At 41.1% G+C, this 20,895-nt stretch overlaps 3 protein-coding genes across 3 annotated transcripts; 2 read left to right on the forward strand and 1 right to left on the reverse strand.

Annotated features, from left to right (window-relative positions):
* The first annotated feature begins 4,182 nt into the window (after positions 1-4,182).
* On the forward strand, positions 4,183-5,130 carry LOC148046706 (olfactory receptor 6E1-like). The gene has a single exon (XM_087714903.1). The coding sequence runs from the start codon at positions 4,183-4,185 to the stop codon at positions 5,128-5,130; it is 948 nt and encodes a 315-aa protein (XP_087571029.1).
* Positions 5,131-10,241: 5,111 nt separating this feature from the next.
* On the forward strand, positions 10,242-12,718 carry LOC106550577 (olfactory receptor 6J1-like). Its single transcript, XM_087714904.1, has 2 exons — positions 10,242-11,144; positions 12,686-12,718. The coding sequence occupies exons 1-2, from the start codon at positions 10,242-10,244 to the stop codon at positions 12,716-12,718; spliced, it is 936 nt and encodes a 311-aa protein (XP_087571030.1).
* A 5,699-nt stretch (positions 12,719-18,417) lies between these two features.
* On the reverse strand, positions 18,418-19,323 carry LOC148046707 (olfactory receptor 6E1-like). Its single transcript, XM_087714905.1, has one exon. The coding sequence runs from the start codon at positions 19,321-19,323 to the stop codon at positions 18,418-18,420; it is 906 nt and encodes a 301-aa protein (XP_087571031.1).
* Positions 19,324-20,895: the final 1,572 nt, after the last annotated feature.

Below are 20,895 nucleotides of genomic sequence, written 5' to 3' on the forward strand. Positions count from 1 at the left end.
TGTTGGTACCATAACTGTTGTGGCCCAGCAGGAGCCGTTGGAGCTGCCACCAGACTCCAACAGTGAGGGGCCCTCTGAGTTGGCTCTGGAGGATGTGGAGGACCCTGGACAGGGTTCTGACTCTGAGCAGGGCGCAGAGAGGCTGGTTGACCACCAGGAAGCACCTGAGCCTTGGACCAGAAGGGAGGAGACAAGGGAGAGTGAGCCGGAGGCTAGTAGTTAGTTGTTCCTGGATGCACGCCATCGAAGAGCTACTAGGCGTCAGAAACAATTACGCAATTACAGGAGGTGATTGTACTCAGTTGGTGGTAATTAGGCTCCTCTCCAGACTATAAAAAGCTACTGGTGCACACACCACTCTTTGCAGAAGTCAATGCAGGATTGAGTGTCGGAGGACATTACTGTGAGCTTGACAGGCTGAATTGCTGCCAAGCCTTATCTGTGTTTATTGCTGCCTGAGTTTGTCTGAGTTGCTGCCAAGGTTCTTATCTGTTTGTTCTGCTTGGCTTTCAGCCACCGAGGTCTTGGTGTCTTGCTATTAAAGTACATTCCAGTTAAGCTTGTCTCGGCATTCGTTACTGGACCGAGGAGGGGGTCAGAACACATAACTAAAGTTGTATGGTGCATTGCATGAGAGAGGACAAAATGAAGCACAATTCAGGAGGGACATGCAGACAGTGATTTTTTCCTGCCTTTGGGTTTGACATCAATAAAGGAAAAAGACATAAAATGCCTATTACAGATTCCTCTACAATGCATTTCTTCACTGCTTCAGGAGTCCCGGAGGGATCTCTGCAAGCCAATCTTGAATACCTCTTACACCCTCTATTTCAAAATAATAATTAGCTCCGTGGCTTATAAGAAGTTACTTCTGTACTCAGTGCCATGAAAAGAGATGGAAGTTATGGATGCATATATCAATTCTTCTTGGTGTTTTTAGCATGCAGAAAAAAATGAACATGGAAGTTATGCATGGAGAAACATTGTCCTGTATACACCTGTGAACCAAGAAAAAATCTTTCCAAAGGCACTTTGAATGGTGAATATTACCTTTTCCTAAATTTGAATGAGGGAGTAAAATTCTGATGGATATTTTCGTGAGAATATTTTAAAGTACATTGGAAATGGGGAGGATTTTGGAAATGTTTCAATACTTGGGTTAAGAATATTTTTAATACTGTTCGGAAGATCAAGAGACTGATTGAAAAGTTTCAGATTGTTACATTATTGATTGATTGATTGATTTAGAGTAAAATAACAGAGTTGGAAGGGACCTTGGAGGTCTTCTAGTCCAATCCCCTGCCTAGGCAGGAAACCCTACACCACTTCAGACAAATGGGGATCCAAAATCTTCTTAAAATCTTCCAGTGTTGGAGCATTCACAACGTCTGGAGATAAATTGTTCCAGTGATTAATTGTTCTAATTGTCAGGACATTTCTTCTCAGTTCTAAGTGGCTTCTCTTCTTGATCAGTTTCCACCCATTGCTTCTTATCCTACCCTTAGGTGCCTTGAAGGATAGCTTGACTCCCTCTTCTTTGTGGCAGCCCCTGAGATATTGGAACATTGCTATCATGTTTCCCTTAGTCCTTCTTTTCCTTAAACTAGACATGCCCAGTTCCTGCAACTGTTCTTCATATGTTTTAGCCTCCAATCCCCTAATCATCTTTGTTGCTCTTCTCTGCACTCTTTCTAGAGTCTCCACATCTTTTTTACATTGTGGCAACCAAAATTGAGTGCAGTATTCCAAGTGTGGCCTTGCCAAGGCATTTTTATTTATTTATTTATATTTAGTTTGTCAAACACGTACAAGAGGTATAAGTATAAACATGGACATGAACAAAGGAAATGAATACAAATAAACTGGGACAGTAGGACAGGGACGGTGGGCACGCTAGTATGCTTATGCACGCCCCCCCCCCTTCATGGACTTCTTAGGAATGGGCTGAGGTCCACTATAGACAGTTTAAGGTTGAAGCTGTGGGGGTTTGAGGATGTAACAACAGAGTCAGGTAGAGCATTCCAGGCGTTGACCACTCTGTTGCTGAAGTCGTATTTTCTGCGGTTGAGTTTGGAGCATAAAGGATAAAGGTAAAGGGTGTTCAGGACTGGTTTTGAAACAAAACTGAAGCCAAACTTGGTTTACACATACAATTCCTCATAGGGAATGTGCCCTCTGAACCAAGTCTCTTTTGATCTTAATTTATAAGCATACTGATTGTATTTACATGACTGACAAATCTGGATGACGAATATTTTGTCAGAGAGTTAATTAGTCCCAAATTTCCCTATATGAGTTTTATGTTGAATTCATCTCTCTCTCCCTCTCTCCCACCCTTGCATTTTTATGTGCTTTCAAACTGCTAGGTTGGCAGAAGCTGGGGCAAGTAATGGAGGCTCATCCCATTATGCGGCACTAGGGATTCAAACCGCTGAACTGCCAACCTTTTGACTGACAAGCTCAGTGTCTTAGCCACTGAGCCACCTTAGATATTTAGAGGTATGCAAATATAGAAGCTGGGAGGAAACATGTAAGATCGTGTGTCCAGACACAGACCAATAATTTTCAGTTCATTGTAGCAGGCCTCCAGTGGAGAAAATGTGATATATTTCCTTCATATGTTGTGACATTCCAGGTAGGTCATACACCATCCATGGTTCAACACAGCATTGCTTTTCACTAAATAACTATTGAGATTCTCAGTCATCCAGGTCCTGGTTGTCCCAAAGGTGTTTTTTCAATTTCCTGTTCCCTATCCTACGCTATCCTATCCTAGTCTATCCTATCCTTTTCCTTATTCCATTCCATCCCATCCTTTCCTCTCTTATCCTATCCCATCCTATCCCCTTTCTTATTCTATTCTATCCCCTATCCCCTATCCCCTATCCTATTCTATTCTATTCCCTATTCCATTCCATACCATACCATCCCCTCCGTTACCTGGCACTAGGGATTCGAACCACTGAACTGCTGACCTTTCTGATCAACAAGCTAGGTATCTTAGCCACTGAGCCACTGCATCCCTCTATTCAACAGGAAGATACTTCTAATAACTGCAGTAAGAAAAGTTGAAAGAGATGTGTGAATTTTCTTCTGTCTGAAAGAGAAAAAGGATATCTCAGGTGAGATGGGAAGAGAGGATTGAGCAAAGATAAAATAGTTAAGTACTTCACCTGTGAAAAGTAGATTTTTCCATGACTAGAAGTATACGTAATCTTGAACAGGTGAGAATATTCTGCGCCTTCTTAGAATCTCTAATGACTAGAAGTAACTTGATCTGATTCAAACCATAATTTCCTACTATATCAGAGATTAATAGAATAGCAGAGTTGGAAGGGACCTCGAAGGTCTTCTAGTCCAACCCCCTGCTTAGGCAGGAAACCCTAAACTACTTCAGACAAATGGTTGTCCAATCTCTTCTTAAAAACTTCCAGTGTTGGAATACCCATAACTTCTGAAGGCAAGTTGCTCCACTGATTAATTGGTGTTTTTTTGTTTTTGTTTTTGTTTTTCAGATTAACATTTTACTTTTCCTACAGCTTTGAATAATACGTCTATATCGCACAAACAAGGAAGGACGGGGGGAAGGGAAAGGAGACGAGGATCGCAGGAGATTCAAACGGGTTCACAAGTAGAGCTGTTTGATTTTCTGCACAGACTTCTTCCACCAATGGGCCCAGTGTTGGGTTAATTAATTGTTTTAACTGTCTTAACTGAATAGAATAGAATAGAATAGAATAGAATAGAATAGAGTAGAATAACAGAGTTGGAAGGGACCTTGGAGGTCTTCTAGTCCAACCCCTGCCTAGACAGGAAATCCTATACCATTTCAGACAAATGGCTATCAACCATCTTCTTAAAGACTTCCAGTGTTGGGGCATTCACGTCTTCTGTAGGCAATTTCTGTTCCACGGATTAATTGTTTTAACTATCAGGAAATTTCTCCTTATTTCTATGTTGCTTCTCTCCTTGCTTAGTTTTCATCCATTGCTTCTTCTCTGGCCCTTCAGGTGCTTCGGAGGACAGGTTGACCCCCTCGTTTTTGTCTTTGCCCATAAGGCTAACCATTTGATGAGAATCAAAGCTGGTGAGACTGTGTTTATTTGAAATGTGTGATTGAAATGAAAAATGAGGTTGGAGCCATCTCTTATCGTTTCATTCTGTTTTCTAGGAATGAACTAAATGGCAAACAGAACCCTGGTGAGAGAGTTCATATTGTTAGGGCTGACCAACAACCATCAACTTGCTATTGGCCTTTTTCTCATCCTACTTGGGATTTACATTTTGACATTAATAGGAAACATGTTGATTATTATCATCACATTGGTGAACGTCCAACTTTATAGCCCAATGTATTTTTTCCTCCGGCATGTGGCATGGGTAGAGATTGGGTATGTGAGTACTATCATTCCTAAAACACTGGCCAACGTGGCCATTGGCAGCAAGAGCATCTCTTTAGCTGGTTGCTTCACACAGATGTTCCTCCACTTCGTTCTTGGCACTGTTGAGTTCCTTCTACTGGCCACAATGTCTGTTGATCGATACATCGCCATCTGCAACCCTCTTCACTACCCAACCATCATGAATGAAGATATCTGCTCATTATTGGTACTTTGTTGTTGGATTGGGGGGTTGTCACTCATTCTAGTTCCAGCCATTCTTTTCTTTCAAATGCCATTTTGTGGTCCTAACAACATCATCAATCACTTTTTTTGTGACAATGGACCACTAATCAAACTATCGTGTGTTGACACCGGCCTCCTAGAACTGATTAATTTTGTGATTGCCACATTCTCTTTGCTTGGGACCTTAATTACCAACGTTGTGTCTTACATCAAAATCGTTTCTACAATTCTGAGAATCCCATCAACTACAGGGAGGAGGAAGACCTTCTCCACTTGCGCCTCACACATGACTGTGATCTCCATCACCTACAGCAGTTGCATCTTCATGTACATAAGACCCAAAGGCAGCAACAAATCGGACTTCAACAAAATAACGGCTCTTTTGAATACTGTCATGGCTCCACTTTTGATCCCATTCATATATTGTTTGAGGAACAAACAAGTCGAGGATGCTTTGAGGACTGAACTGAGACAATGGGTTGTGTTTTGCAAGAAATCGAGATGATTCGTCATTGATGTGACCTTGAAGTAGATATTCAGGTTTCACTTCCACTCTGTTAAGCTGTGGCATGTGCTGCTTTTAGATGTAATGAACGCGCACTGATGTGGTTTTAGAAGGGGACTTGAGAATACATAGAAGTTATGGTAATCAGGAAGATGGAGCTCTTGCCTCAGAATCAGGAGGCTGTGAGTTTAATCCTAGGTAGAGGCAGCTACTTCTCTCTCTGGAAACACTGAGAATATATCTGCTGAATATACACACACACACACACACAAACGTACGTATGTACACACACACACACACACACACATACACACACACACACACACACACACACACACACACACATACACATACACATACAGGGTAACAACCCCTGGTATGCCCAAATATGGGAGGGAGCATACTACTTCCCTTTTCTGTCTATCGGCTCACTCTGGGAGCCATCCAGGCAGAAAGCCATTAAAAAAAAAAATTAATGTTCCCTTTATTACATTTGTGTTACAATTGTGCTGATAAATAAATAAAGGGAGACTAGTACAGATCTATTTCAAGCTATTTAGCTCTCATCAGCTAGCCATATCCTTACTGGGAATCAAACCTGGGCTGTATTACATATTAGGCAGTTACATTAGCCACTAAGCCACAGGCTCTCCTCCTTTATCAGCTAAGCCAGGGAAATAGGTACGTATTGTGTCAAAACCCCTGGTATGCCCAAATATGGGAGGGAGCATACTGCTTCCATTTTCTGTCTATCGGCTCACTCTGGGAGTCATCCAAGCAGAAAGCCATTTTTTTTAATGTTGCCTTTGTTACATTTGTGTTGCAATTGTGCTGATAAATAAATAAATAAATAAATAAATAAATAAATAAATAAATAAATAGAGACTAGTATAGATCTATTTCAAGCTATTTAGCTCTCATCAGCTAGCCATACCCTTACTGGGAATCGTACCTGGGAATATATAAATTATTTTTAAAAAAGATGATGATGATGATTAAGAAACAAAACCTCTGATAATCCCCAACAAAATAAACCACAATCCATGAGAAATACACACACAATGTTTTAGTCTGGTTTTGGGTTTGACATCTACAGAGGAAGCAGACAGAGAAGGCATGATAGCTATTTCTGGCAACTTGCAGTAGATTTTTTTGCTTCTTGAGAGATCCCTGTGGGATCTTTACCGTTAGTTTCGAATATGTGCTACACCTTATTATGCTTCCAAACAGTAACTAGGCTCATTGTCTATACAAGGTGGCTTCCATGTTCATTGCCCAGAATAAATGTAGAAGAAGGCAGCAAAACTGCACAAAGGGCACATTCAGGAGCCAAGAAGACAAGGCATCTCCCCAAAACCACTGGAACAGAGAAAGTTATGCTTCTCAAACACTGAATCAATGGGTAATGTTTTAACAGATGCATTTGCTCTGCTTCTGATTTATAAGCAAAATCAGCACAATTTCTCAATCTAGAAATGGCTATTAGTAACCAAAAAAATGTGAAATAATGGAACAGAGAAATAATGGACATTTTCTAAATATGTTGTATTTATGGAGATTCTCAGTCAAAGAATAGAATAGAATAACAGAGTTGGATGGGGTCTTATAGTCCAACCCCCTGTCTAGACAGGAAACCTTATACCATTTCAGACAAATGCCTATCTAACATCTTCTTAAAGACTTCCAGTGTTGGGGCATTCATGTCTTCTGGAGGCAATTTCTGTTCCACGGATTAATTGTTTTAACTGTCAGGAAATTTCTCCTCAGTTCTAAGTTGCTTCTCTCCTTGATTCGTTTCCACCTGTTGCTTTTTTCATGCTCTCAGGTGCTTTGGAGAATAACTTGACTCCCTGCTCTTTATGGCAACCCCTGAGATATTGGAACACTGCTATCATGTCTCCCCTAGTCCTTTTTTATTTTTATTCATTCTTTTCATTTCTTCCTGGTGAACATTTTGAAGATAAGTTAGACCTTTTTAAACAGAATTAAAAAAAATAAGTAAATGGAAAAGAGAAAAATTGATAAGGAGGAAAATATCTTGAATACGGTTTATATATAGATTGTTAAGTGGTAAAAAATACTGCCTGCCAAAAATAAACTAGCAAATACAAATTTGATAGATATTGTCGTTTAGCCTCTGATTTGTATTGATCATTGTCTTAATAATCTAGAATATTGGATTTCCCAGTGTGAATCTGAAGATCTTGAAAAAAAGTGTGAATAATTCGTAGGGCACTTTGCAAGGGGTGAGTATTTTTGCAATTTTTTTTAAATGTTCTGTTCCCAAGAGTGATTAGCTGTAATATTTAATCTATGAAAGTAAGAAATGGTTTGCAGAGTTCAAAAGTGGTAGATTCAGTCAGATAATTTCTAATGTACAATGTCCGGGGCTGGTTTAGAAGCAAACATAAATTAAATCCTGCAAACATAAATTAAACATAAATTTAAACATAAATTAAATTTAGACTGGAGACTAAAACATATGAAGAACGGTTGCAGGAACTGGGTGTGTCTAGTTTAATGAAGAGAAGGACTATGGGAGACATGATAGCAGTGTTCCAATATCTCAGGGGTTGCCACAAAGAAGAGGGAGTCAAGCTATTCTCCAAGGCAGAACAAGAAGCAATGGGTGGAAACTAATCAAGGAGAGAAGCAACTTAGAACTGAGAAGAAATGTCCTGGCAGTTAGAACAATTAATCAGTGGAACAAACTGCCTCCAGAAGTTGTGAATGCCCCAACACTGCAAGTCTTTAAGAAGATGTTGGATAGCCATCTTTCTGAAACTGTATAGGGTTTCCTGCCTAGGCAGGGGGTTGGACTAGAAGACCTCCAAGGACCTTGGAGATCTTGCAGTCCAACCCCCCACTCAAACAGGAGACCTTGTACCATTTCAGATAAATGGTCGTCCACTCTTTTTTTTTTTTTTTGAAAGCCTCCAGTGATGGAGCATCCAGAACTTCTGAAGCCATTCCACTGGTTGATTATTCTCACTGTCAGGAAATTTCTCTTAGTTTTAGGTTGCTTCCCTCCCTGATTAATTCCCACCCATTGCTTCTCATCTTGCTTTTTAGTGCTTTGGAAAATAATTTGACCCCTTCGTCTTTGGAGGAGCCTCACAAATATTGGAACACCTCTATCATGTCTTCCCTAGTCCTTCTTTTCATTAGAATAGACGTATCCAATTCCTGTAACTGTTCTTCATATGCTTTATCTTCCACCCCCTCTCATCGTTCTTGTTCCAATAATACATACGGAAATTTACTACAAAAGTAAATTTTGTAGGGGGGGCTGGAGGATAAACACTCGGTTCATATAATGTTAGCTTTAAGCATAGTTTTGAAAGTAGCCAGAATTAGCGATGTTCATTTGTCAATATCCATGATTTGTAACTCATAAATACCAACAAATTGCATTATGATTAGCTGCAATGCCTCTTGTTATTATGGCCTGGAGATCAAAACATGTGGAGAATGGCTGGAGGATTTGGGTTTGGCTAGTCTAAAGAAGATGAGAATTAGGGGTGACTGTGACACAATTCCAGAATTTTAAGGGCTGCCACGAAGAAGAGGGGGTCAAATTATTCGTCAATGCACCAGAGGGCAGGACAAGAAACAATGGTTGAAACTAATCAAAGAGAGAAGCAACCTGGAATTAAGGAGAAACTTCATAACAGTGAGGACAATTAACCAGTGGAACAGAAGTTGCCTCCAGTAATCATGGGAGCTCCATCACTGGATGTTTTTAGGAAGAATATAGACCGTCACTTATTTAAATTGGTATAGGTTCTCCTGATTGAGCTGGGGGTTGGACTAGAAGACCTCCAAGATCCCTTCCAGCCTATTCTATTCTGTTCTGTTCTGTCCTGTCTTGTCCTGTCCTGTTATACTGTACTCTACCCTACCCTACCCTACCCTACCCTACCCTACCCTACCCTACTCTACTCTACTCTACTCTACTGTACTCTACTCTACTCTACTCTTTCATTCTATTAATTCAGATATAACATAAGAGCCTAAAGGTACCTTGGTCCAGCATTTTGGCCAATCAGATACCACTAGGATGGTTGACATAGAACTTAGACCCTGCATTTTTTTCCTATATCCCTTCCCTGTATGTGTTTCTTGGAAACATGCTGTCACCAACATAGAAAATAATACTTGGGATACAGGAAGATGTCATTGATCAATACAGTAGGGCCTATTCATTGAGATAAGCATACAGAATTGGGGTTTTTTTCTACAAACTATTGCAGTGTTCTTTGTCCATGCCCATGTGTTTTTCTCTCTCTTTCTTTTGCCTCTGAATCTCATTTTTGCACTGTACTTCATTTTCCCCGTTGAGCATTGCAAATCTATGAAGAATGACTAGGAAAGGTTTGATTTCAGTGAAGAGTGGTAGGATCCCCCCCCACCCCTGCCCTGGTTTTCCTCCTGAAATTCTCTATCTTAAATTGTTTGTTTTTGTCTCCATGATTTATGTGGTTAACAAATGGAAATTTGAGATGGAATTGCAAGGTTTGCATTAGCATAGAATGGAAAGGAAAGGGATGGGATAGGATGGATGGGATGGGATGGGATGGGATGGAATAGAATAGAATAGAATAGCATAACATAGCATAGGCAACAGAGAATAGAATAAAATAGAATAGAGTAGGGTAGAATAGAATAGAATGGAATGGAATAGAATAGAATAGAATAGAGTAGAATAGAATAGAATAACATAGCATAGGCAACAGAGAATAGAATAGAATAAAATAGAATAGAGTAAGGTAGGGTAGGGTAGAATAGAATAGCATAACATTGCATAGCATAGGCAACAGAGAATAGAATAGAATAAAATAGAATAGAGTAGAGTAGGGTAGGGTAGGGTATTGTAGGATAGGATAGGATAGGATAGGATAGGATAGCATAGCATAGCATAGCATAGCATAGCATAGAATAGAATAGAATAGAATAGAATAGAATAGAATAGAATAGAATTTTTTATTGGCAAAGTGTGATTGGACATAATGAGAATTGCAAAATTCAGTGTATGACCAGGTGTAGTGAGCACCTGTTGTAAACTTTGTACTTTCAGATGCTATTCTTAAGAACCATAAGACAAAAATCAAATGGAGAACCAAAGCATGTCTGGATTCATCCTCCTGGGTTTCTCTGTTGGGCGTCCATCGGAGCTCCTACTTGCCTTCCTCTTCTTCGTCATTTACGTTGGAGCCTTGGGAGGCAATTCCATCATCCTCTGCATTGTACTGTCAGATAGCCGCCTGCGTACTCCAATGTACTTCTTCCTTGGCAATTTCTCCATCCTTGACATCTTCTTCACCTCCGTCACCAGCCCTCAATTGATCTGGAGCCTCCTCTCTGGGGACAAGTCTATCTCTTTCGCTGGTTGCATGGCACAAACGTATTTCTATTTCTTCCTAGGGACAGTAGAGTTTCTTCTGTTGACCTCCATGTCTTATGACCGTTATGCTGCCATATGCAACCCATTGCAATATCATGCCATCATGAGCAGCCAGGTCTGCATCCAGATGGTATTGGGTTGCTGGTTGGGTGGGTTCTTCTCCGTTCTTATTCCCATCATCATGATCAGCAGACTATCCTACTGCAAGTCCAACATCATCAACCATTTCTTTTGTGATAGTGGCCCCCTGCTAAATCTTTCCTGCAATGACACCCACCTCATAGAGTTGATGGACTTTGTGCTGTCGTCTGTGGTGATCCTCTGCTCTTCCGTCTTAACGCTGGTTTCTTACATATGTATCATCACAGCCATAATGCGTATCTCCACTACTACAGGTCGGGCAAAAGTCTTCAATACTTGCGCTACCCACCTGACCATGATCTCCGTCACCTCCGGTGTCAGCATCTTTATGTACGTCACACCATCCCAAAAGAAGACCCTTGATGTCCGTAAGATCCCTGCCCTTCTCACCACAATTGTCTGTCCATTTCTGAACCCTTTCGTCTTCACCCTGAAAAATGATCTGGTCAAACAAGTAATGACAGACATGGTGAAAAAAAGCACAAAACTCACAGCTGATCCATTTTGGGGAGGGTGTGAAAAGAAGGGCCAAAATAAGAAGGGAGTTCATGAACAAATGTAAAAACAGAACCCAAGAATTTTTTTTGTGATTCTTATGGGTGAGAATATCAATATCAAAAGGAGAAGAACTCTGTCAGATATTAATCCAAAACTGATATGCTTTATCTGGTTGGTACATGGAAATGGATAAGTTGACATAACACAATGCCAATTTTAGCTTATATCCTTGTCTTAGAACCTCCTAAATCATTGTGTCATCTGGATCCAAAGCAGTTGTTTAGACTTCATGTGTATGGAGTTTGAGGTTTTTGAAGTCAAGGAAGCTATCTCTCTGCATTTGATTTCATCTCTTATATACACAAAGAGGCACACATATAAGACTTTTTTTGCACCAAATTGTGTGAACTGCATGACAAAGTCCTTTGGTGTCACTGAAAGTAGGCTTTCACATGGAAAAATTGTAAAACAATATGGCCAATAAAGAAAAATAGAATAGAATAGAATAGAATAGAATAGGACTTGATGGCATGTAATCTATTAATTAGTTAAGACAATTTTTCTCAACCTTGGCAACTGTCATATGTATCGACTTCAACTCTCAGAATTCCTCAGCCAGCATGCTTTCTGGGAGTTGAAGTCCATATAGTTTAGATGGTAAGTTTGAATAAGAAATAGACTTAGAGATAGGGAAGTCTGAAGTTATTACTTAAGTCAACCTAAGATAAAGTCTACCTAAGAGAAAAATCTGTAGTAAGTTTTCCTCCATTAACAGAGAGAATAAGACATGTATAGAGTTGGATGGCACAGGTTAGAGATAGAAGCTGTGTCAGCGTTCCAAGTACCATGTAGAATTAAATCAGAGTCCAAGGCAAGACGATCCTTAAAGTTCCAATTTAATAAATCAGACATCTTAGCACATCTGTGTAAATCCCAATTCTGGAAATTACATCAGAATCCCACCCAGTTAAAAGTTCATGATCTTGTCCCCACACCCACAATCCATCACATAGTCCAATCTTCTTCTTGCACGCTGGCATCCACACCCAGCTGCTTCCGGTCAGGTGTAAAAGTACAGAGACAAAAGATCACCTTGGCTTCTAGAAAAGAATGACAACAATACATTCCCAATCCTACTCCTGTCTATTCCCCCCTCCCATCAACTACACTAAAGAAACAGCATAATGAAATAAGAGAAAATGTGGCAGGCCAAAATTCTAAAAGGAATATAATTGCAGGCCTGACAAGCTGCTTGGATGAGAAGCAAAACATCTTCACAGAATAAACAGAACATCCAGTTGCCTGTTGAAAAAGCACCTTTGGGACAACCATCACCTTGGATGACTGAAATGCTGAGTCCTTGAGAGAAGGGCGGCATATAAATCCAATAAACCTAATAAACCATAGAGAGTTTGAATCAGAAGATACAAAGAGATGAACAGAGGGAAGAAGTAAATTCTGCAAAAAATTCAATTATGCATTGAGGGGGAGGAGGGTTTCTTGGGTATTTAGTTGAGCCGAGTTCTTACATTAATTTTGACTTAGGATTCATAGCTTGATCTTCTTGTGGTGGGACATTGTACACTATCCAAAGTCCTTTGGGATTCATATAGATTGCAAATAGTGTAAAATAACTAATTTACTCACTTTAACTCTATTATTCGTAGAGGCCCATAGATTTATAAGTTTGGAAAGCTGGCGAATGCAAAGCTGGATTCTAACATGCCTTGATAAAATGCCTTTAAAGCAAAGTATTTGTTTTCAGAATGAAGTCTGGAAACTGTTCGGACCCCTTCCTCCGTCCAGTAATGAAAGCCGAGACAAGCTTAATTAGAATGTCCTTTAATAACAAGAACAGAATCTCGGTGGCTGAAAGCCAAGCAAACAAACAGATAAGGCAGCAAGTCCGACAAACCTTGGCAGCAATTCAGACAAACCTTGGCAGCAATCCAGCCTGCCAAGTTAGTTACGTTCTCTTTAGTCAATGCGTTGACATCTGCAAGAGGGGTGTGTCACAAGCAGTCTTTTTTATAGTCTGGAGAGGAGCCTAATGACCACTAGCTGAGCGCAATTACCTCCTGTAATTGCGTAATTGTTCTTGATGCCGAGTAGCTCTTTGATGGCGTGCATCCAGGAACAACTCACTGCTGGCTTCTGGATCACTCTCCCTTGTCTCCTCCCCACTGATCCAAGGCTCAGGCACCACCTGGTGGCCAACCAGTCTCTCTACACCCAGCTCGGAGTCGGAACCTTGTCCAGGGTCCTCCACATCCTCCAGGGCCGACTCATAGGGCCCCTCGCTGTCAGAGTCTGGTGGCAGCTCCAACAGTTCCTGCTGGGCCACAACACGAAACTATACCTGTTCAAGTGAAAATAATTTTGCACAGTGCAGTGTGTCTCATCTTGTTACTCCATCTTTGAGCACCAGAGATCTTGCTCCTAAAATAATTGGTGTTCTCCACCTTCATCCCTTTCGTTCATGTTCCTCAAATGGTTTTTATGATCACACCACTGAACTCACATTGCGACCCAGAATATGAATTTGTTGCCAATTTTTTAATAAGTTTCTATCACCAAAAACAAGTAGATAATGTCAATATATTAATGTACACTCTATATTTAATGAGGAACTTAAGGACTAAATTAACTTGAATGCTGTTAGCTACAATTGTATGGATCATTTCTTCTGTTAATAAATTGCTCTTTTCCCCCTTTCAATTTATTTAAGTCAGTATAATTTATATAAGTTAACTTTTTGTGCAGTATATTTCAATTACCTGTATTTTTCGAAGTATAAGACACACCATTTTCCCCTCAAAAAAGAGACTGAAAATCTGGGTGCGTCTTATACACTGAATACAGCATTTTTGCCTCCCGCAACCCTGTCCCCTTCACCAAAATGGCCATGTGTAGCCTTTAGGAGGCTTTCAGGGTGCTTCTGGGGCTGGGGAGGGCAGAAATGAGCAAACAACGGGCCATTTTTTGCTCAATCCCCCCCCCAGCCCCCAGGAGCACTCATTAAGCCTCCTAAAGGCTATTCAGGCCCTTTTTGTTTGACAAAAAATGGTCCTGTTTTTGCAAAAACACATGGGCCATTTTTTTGCTCATTTTTGGGGCTGCCCAGGAACACTCTACAAGCCTCCTAAAGGCTATTCATGAACTTTTTTGGGGAAAAAAACGGCCCCTTTTTTTGCTCAATTTGCCCCCCCCCCCAAGCTCCCAGGAGTACTCTATAAATCTCCTAAAGACAATTCATGCCCTTTTTTAAAAAAACAATGGGCCTATTTTGGTGAAAAGCAGCCCATTTTGGGGAGGTCTGCACAGTGCAAAATCTTTTTTTTTTTTTTTAAATTGCCTCTTCAAAACCTTGGTGCATCTTATATTCTGGTGCGTCTTATACTCCGAAAAATACGGTATGTCTTATTGTTTCCCTTTGGAAAATGTACAGGGCTTTGGTTGCTGTTGCTGTTACTGTATTTCACCACTTTAACATTAACAAAAATATAATTACCTTTTTAGAAACCATTGCACTCTGGCTATTTTACCATAAACAGAATATGTACGAGAGAAAGAGAGAATGGAAGTGCTGAAAGAAATATCCTGCTGGGTTCAGTTCCAAGGTGGGAGAAAGACACTGGAAACTTGGTGGCTGTTTGGAAAGATGGTTTATGGTGGACAGGATCACATGGCTTGAGATGCTGGGCAAAAAAGGGAAGAGATGCTGAGAATGCCTGGGTTTTATGCCCTCTCTGGGCTTTTGAATTTGAGCTTGTATTCTGATTGGTTGTCAGACACTGATGGGGCCATGCAGGGGCAACTCTGTAGTCCCAAGCTTGGTTGAGCCTTCCTGGGTGATGATGTAATGAAAGGGCTTTGGGCAATTCCTACTATGGCTATGCCTCAAGGACATAGAGCTTTGTTATGTAGACTGGCCCAGGCCTTAATGGCCCATTGACAAAGTTGAGGGTGGTGGTGAGTTTTTGCCTCCCTTTTAGGGGAAATATTCTGCCCTTTTAATATTTCCTAAAATATCTCATTTTCCTAGGAAAGAGATGGGTGCCAACTTCCCACAGAAGGGAGGGAAGAAAATGAAATGGAAAAGAGGAAAAGAGTGCCAATGCTAAGATCATCTTTACAACTCAGTGATGTCCTTCCCACAAGGTCCCAGTCTATAGTAGTGCAGATAAGTGTTAGGTAAGCTCCCCGTTGGGAGAGCGAGTAGGTTCAAAGAAGCGTTGTGAGAGTTGTGTTGGAGAACACACAAACCAGCATACAGAGACGCTGCAGTTTAAATAGGCTTTTACTTTCATGGAAATAGAGGTATCAGAGTCCATCAAACAGTCCAAGTCATACACGGATAAGACAGTCAGTCATCAACGTCTTTCAGTTAAGGGATAATCCAAATAACATAGTTCAGTATCATATAATCAGTTCAGTACTCAAAGTCTGCTAGCAGTTGCAAAACTTACAATAGCTCACGGCACTTTCTAACAGCCAGCTTCCAAAACACTCAGATCAGATCAGCCCAGCATCTAAGAAACAGAGAGCTAACAGTCATTCTGGCTCCCTCTTATGGCCAATTGGGGAAAACAGCTACCAATCACATTTTACAGTATGATTTAAAGAAACAGGTATAGCATTGTCACATGATTTATATCTTGCCAACTCAACTGTTAGAACAATAACCATGGGCATAACATATTTTTTTCTGATGAATATCTGTAGCTCGGGCATAGGATGAGGGTGGAAGCTCATTCTCTGAACTTGTGGGTTGGTTTCTGAATGTTTCCTTACCAGGTTAGGTAACATCTTCAGCAGAGTTAGGGAGCTACCCTAAATGCCACTGATGATATTACCTAGCCTGGTAATGAAATATTCATAAACCAACCCACAAGCTCAGAGAACGAACTTCTACCCTTACATATTTTTTTTGCCCTGTCTAGCATTTTACATGCTACTGTAATGCTTATTGGCGATATTTTAGTACTGGTCTTGTATGAAGCCTTGGCATAATAATATACTTACTACATAAATGGAGGCATAATATTTTAATTACTGGTGCAAAATTCGGAAATGTTTGGAATAAATTACGGAGCAAAAAATAGAACTAAATCCAGAAGCATTCTTATTAGGACTATTAGATCCAAAAATGGAAGAACTTCAATACATAATAATGCATATGCTCACTGTAGCTAGGATTGCTTCTGCACAAAGCTGGAAAAAAATCCATACACCCGCAGATGAAACAATAATTAGAAAAGTACTCGAATGTGCAGAGATGAACAACATGACAATAGAACTAAAAGAAAGAGAAGAATCTGATTTCTATAAAATTTGGAATAGAATTTATTCTATTCGCAATCATCTCCTGTAAGTACTCAGTTGTTCCTTCCGTCGAGTAACTCTTCAACGGGGTGCATCCTGCAACAACTCCCAAGTGTTTCCCTGAACACTCCCTCTGATCCAATGCTCTGCCGCCACCTGGTGGCCAACGGCTCTTGCCAGGCCACAACATATTACTACTACTGTTGTTATATTATAGGACAAAGAAACAGCACTAGGAAGGCAATGCAAAATGGAGAACTAGAAAGGCTAAATATGGAAGCCGATTCAGAAGGCTGTATAATTGCTTTACATTATTATGTATGTTTCCTGTTTTGCTTTTTCTTCTTGTGTTTTTCTTTCTGTTTTTAAAGATTAAATTGTTCAATAAAGATTATTTTTTTAAAAAAATAAGTATTTCAATTACTGAATAGAATGGAGACATTGTACATGTACACCACTGAATGACATCGCCAGGTCTCGCTGCTTTAGCAGAGTAAGGAAGATACTCAGAGATGATTCACACCCTGGTCAGTGTCTCTTTGCACTTCTACCATCGGGCAGAAGACATCACTGTATAGTCAGCCGAACAAACAGGTTTAAAGATAGTTTCTATCCTTGGGCTGTGAGTGCAATAGGAAACTTTGGTGCTCTCTGAGCTTGTTTTCATACACACACACACACACAAACACACACAAATGTATGTAAGAATAAGCAAGCTCAGAGCACCAAAATTTTCTCATCTCTCTCCTCCCTCTCTCCTCACTCTCTCTTCCCCCTCCCCCTCTCTGTCTCTCTCTCTCTCTCAGAAGCAAAAGTATAGAGCAATAAAATAAACAATGAAAAGGAATGCAATGTAGAAATACAGCTATATGATTACCAAAAAAGAAAGAGGGAGAGGTAGAGAGTAAAGAACAAGAGGAAGGAGGGAGGGAGAGTCTGCAAGCAATCTAACAGGTACACTATATTGCCAAAAGTATTCACTCACCCATCCAAATAATCAGAATCAGGTGTTCCAATCACTTCCGTGGCCACAGGTGTATAAAATCAAGTACCTAGGCATGCAGACTGTTTTGACAAACATTTGTGAAAGAATGGGGCACTCTCAGAAGCTCAATGAATTCCTGCGTGGAACTGTGATAGGATGCCACCTGTGCAACAAATCCAGTCATGAAATTTCCTCACTCCTAAATATTCCACAGTCAAACTGTCAGCTGTATTATAAGAACGTGGAAGTGTTTGGGAATGACAGCAACTCAGCCATGAAGTGGTAGGCCACGTAAACTTGTCCAACATCAGTGTGACCTCACAAATGCACTTCTGGAAGAATGGTCATAAACACACTCCTGAACCTTGTGGACAGCCTTCCCAGAAGAGTTGAAGCTGTTATAGCTGCAAAGGCTGGACCAACGTCGTATTGTACCCTATGGATTAGGAATGGGGTGTCATTTACAGTAAGTTCATATGCGAGTAAAGGCAGGTGAACAAACACTTTTGGCAATATAGTGTACCTCAAGTGTGGAACTCCCTCTGTAGAACCCAGGCCAACTGGCAGAGCCAAATCTTTCGGTCTTTTGTTAATTGAGCAGCATCTACAACGATAACAAAAGATAAGAAATGTTCTTCCAAGTCCTTCTTTTCTTTCTCTCAGTCTCTCTTGCCTTTTCTCTTAGTCCATCAACTTTATCACCTGAAGGATTGAAGTATGGGCTCTACACGTAGTAGTCATTCTGATGTTGTACACACTGCTCTATTCATTCTCATGTGTCCCACAGAGTTCCGGAACTGAAGGAGATCATTTCCCCGATTAGTAGATGCTCATCTCCATCCCCAACCATCCTCCAAAGCTGTTTTCCTCTCCATCCCCAACCATCCCCCACGCTGTTTTCCTCTCCATCCCCAACCATCCTCCAAAGCTGTTCTCATTTCCACCCACAAGCATCCTTCAAAGCTGTTTTCACCTGCCTATTTCTCAGGCTGTAAATGAAAGGGTTGAGCAAAGGGGAAACTACATTGTTCAAGACACCTACCGTCTTGCTGAGGTCCAGCCCACCGCTTTGCGTGGGCTTGACGTACATGAAAATGCAACTCCCGTAGGTGATGAAAACTACCACAATGTGAGAAGCACAGGTGGAGAAAGCCTTCTGCCTGCCTGTCCTGGAAGGAATGTGCATGACAGCAGCAATGATTTTAATGTAGGAAACGATTGTGACGGCCAAAGTCCCCAGCACAGTCATGGTAGCCATGAGAAAATCCATCAGTTCCAGGAACTCGGTGCTGCTACAGGCAAGCTTGATCAGTGGGATGTTGTCACAGAAGAAGTGATTGATGACATTTGGACCACAGAAGGGCAGACGAAATAGCAGAATAAGGGGCACGATGACATAGAGGAAACTGATCAGCCAAGAACCTACCACTAACTGAGTGCACAATTTGTTGTTCATGATGACTGTGTAGCGTAGAGGGTTACAGATGGCTACATAGCGGTCAAAGGACATGGTAGCCAAAATAAAGAATTCAGCAGTGCCCAAAATAAAGTAGAAGAAGGTCTGTGTGAAGCAGCCCGCAAGAGAAATGGTAGTGTTGCCCGACGCCAAGTTCAGCAAGGCCTTCGGGATGGCAGAAGAGATAAATCCTATTTCCAAGACGGAAAAGTTCCGGAGGAAAAAATACATGGGGGTATGAAGGCGATGGTCAACCAGAGTGATGTAGATGATGAGAAGGTTTCCCATGATGGTCAGAAGATAAGTGAGAAGGAGGACCCAAAAGAGGAGGATCTGCAGCCATCGGATACGAGTGAAGCCTACAAGAATGAACTCCGTTACCATAGCTGTCCTGTTCAATATTTCTGCCATTCCATTATGAGTTCTTTCTGGGACCAAATCTTTAGAAAAAATAGGAAAAGGTGTGATGCGTCCAACCTTTCCCTCAGAACATTAGAAAAAAAAAACAACCACAATTTAATTCCTTTCAAAGCTGTCGTGACCGATAAGGAAAAAAAAAAACCAGAATAATTGGTAGAACTGTTCAACTTACATGATAGAAAACGCTAGTGAGAAAGTCTACAACTATCAGTAGAGGAAAGTGTTATTGGAGAAACAAAGTAAATAGTACTGCGGATCAAAAGTGGGAAGGAGAGATGACCTTCCATCTTCTTCTAGGAAACCACCCATTTTTATAAATTGAAAAAAAATATGTGCCCATGTCTTTAAGGTTTACTTGAATGTTCCTTCTGATGCAATTCCCATCTTAATTAAAGAGCTTGACATGTTAATTTGTTTACGAGCAACACTGGTTCTTCAGGGAATTCACTCTGTGGACAAAAAGTTCATTCGATTCTTCTAAAACTTGAGTCGATCTTCTCAAACAATTAGCCCTTCAAGGTGGACCAAACTTGGTAACCGAAACTATCAAGCTGATTGACCAACCCAAAGCTAAGAATGGTGATGCTTTGTAGCTGAGTTCTTTATTGTTTCACATCTGTTCTGACCCCTCTCGTCCCACACCAACACACACTCCGAGCCAAAGATAAGTTACAGCATTTAATTAACAGACAGACAGGTCCTTGGCAGCAAACCGGCACAGACAAACTTGGGCAGCAATCCAGCACAGATAAAGCTTGGCAGCAATCCAGCCTGACAAGCTCACAATAATGTTCTCCGACATTAGTTCCTGCATTGACTTCTGCAAGAGGGGCGTGTGCACAAGCAGTCCTTTTATAATCTGGAGAGGAGCCCAATGACCACCAGCTGAGTGCAATTCACTCCTGTACTTGCGCAACTGTTCCTGATGCCTATTAGCTCTTCGGTGCGGGCATGCAGGAACAACTCACTGCTGACCTCAGGCTCACACTCCCTTGTCTCCTCCCCACTGGTCCAAGGCTTAGGCGCCTCCTGGTGACCAACCAACCTCTCTGCGCCCTGCTCAGAGTCAGAACCCTGTCCAGGGTCCTCCACATCGTCCAGAGCTGACTCAGAGGGCCCCTCGCTGTCGGAGTCTGGTGGCAGCATCAATGGCTCCTTCTGGGCCACAACACACATCTATAAGACAAAATCTTGCCAGAACTCTACTATATGCACGTACAACGTACCTACCATGGACGGACTGTTTTCCACCTCTTTCATTCATAATTCCTGGACTGAGTTGTCTCCTGCTCCTCTGGAATGCCACCCCTCCCTCCTGAGAATCTACCTCCTTACCGCTATTCCATCACACTAATAACCTTTTGATTATAAGATGTCAGTAACAGAACCTTGCAAGTCTGAAAGCGTATTGCAGTCACAGCTTTGTTCCATCTTCCCGCTAGACATTCAAAATGGACAGTGATTAATATATAGATGAAAGGGTGCATGTATGTATAGAGAGATGATAGACAGACAGATAGATAGATAGGTCAATCC

Source organism: Thamnophis sirtalis, unplaced genomic scaffold (genome assembly GCF_051295495.1).
Source record: "Thamnophis sirtalis isolate CommonGarterSnake01/CBP01778 unplaced genomic scaffold, rThaSir2_p1.2 scaffold_4, whole genome shotgun sequence".
NCBI classification, from domain to species: domain Eukaryota; kingdom Metazoa; phylum Chordata; class Lepidosauria; order Squamata; family Natricidae; genus Thamnophis; species Thamnophis sirtalis.

Bases quoted from the DNA above. Each gene is read 5' to 3' on its own strand.
- LOC148046707 (XM_087714905.1), bottom strand. From the start codon at position 19,323: ATGGTAACGGAGTTCATTCTTGTAGGCTTCACTCGTATCCGATGGCTG.
- LOC148046706 (XM_087714903.1), top strand. From the start codon at position 4,183: ATGGCAAACAGAACCCTGGTGAGAGAGTTCATATTGTTAGGGCTGACC.
- LOC106550577 (XM_087714904.1), top strand. From the start codon at position 10,242: ATGGAGAACCAAAGCATGTCTGGATTCATCCTCCTGGGTTTCTCTGTT. The intron at 11,145-12,685 runs GTGAAAAAAAGC...TTGGGTATTTAG, and splicing joins AACAAGTAATGACAGACATG to TTGAGCCGAGTTCTTACATT.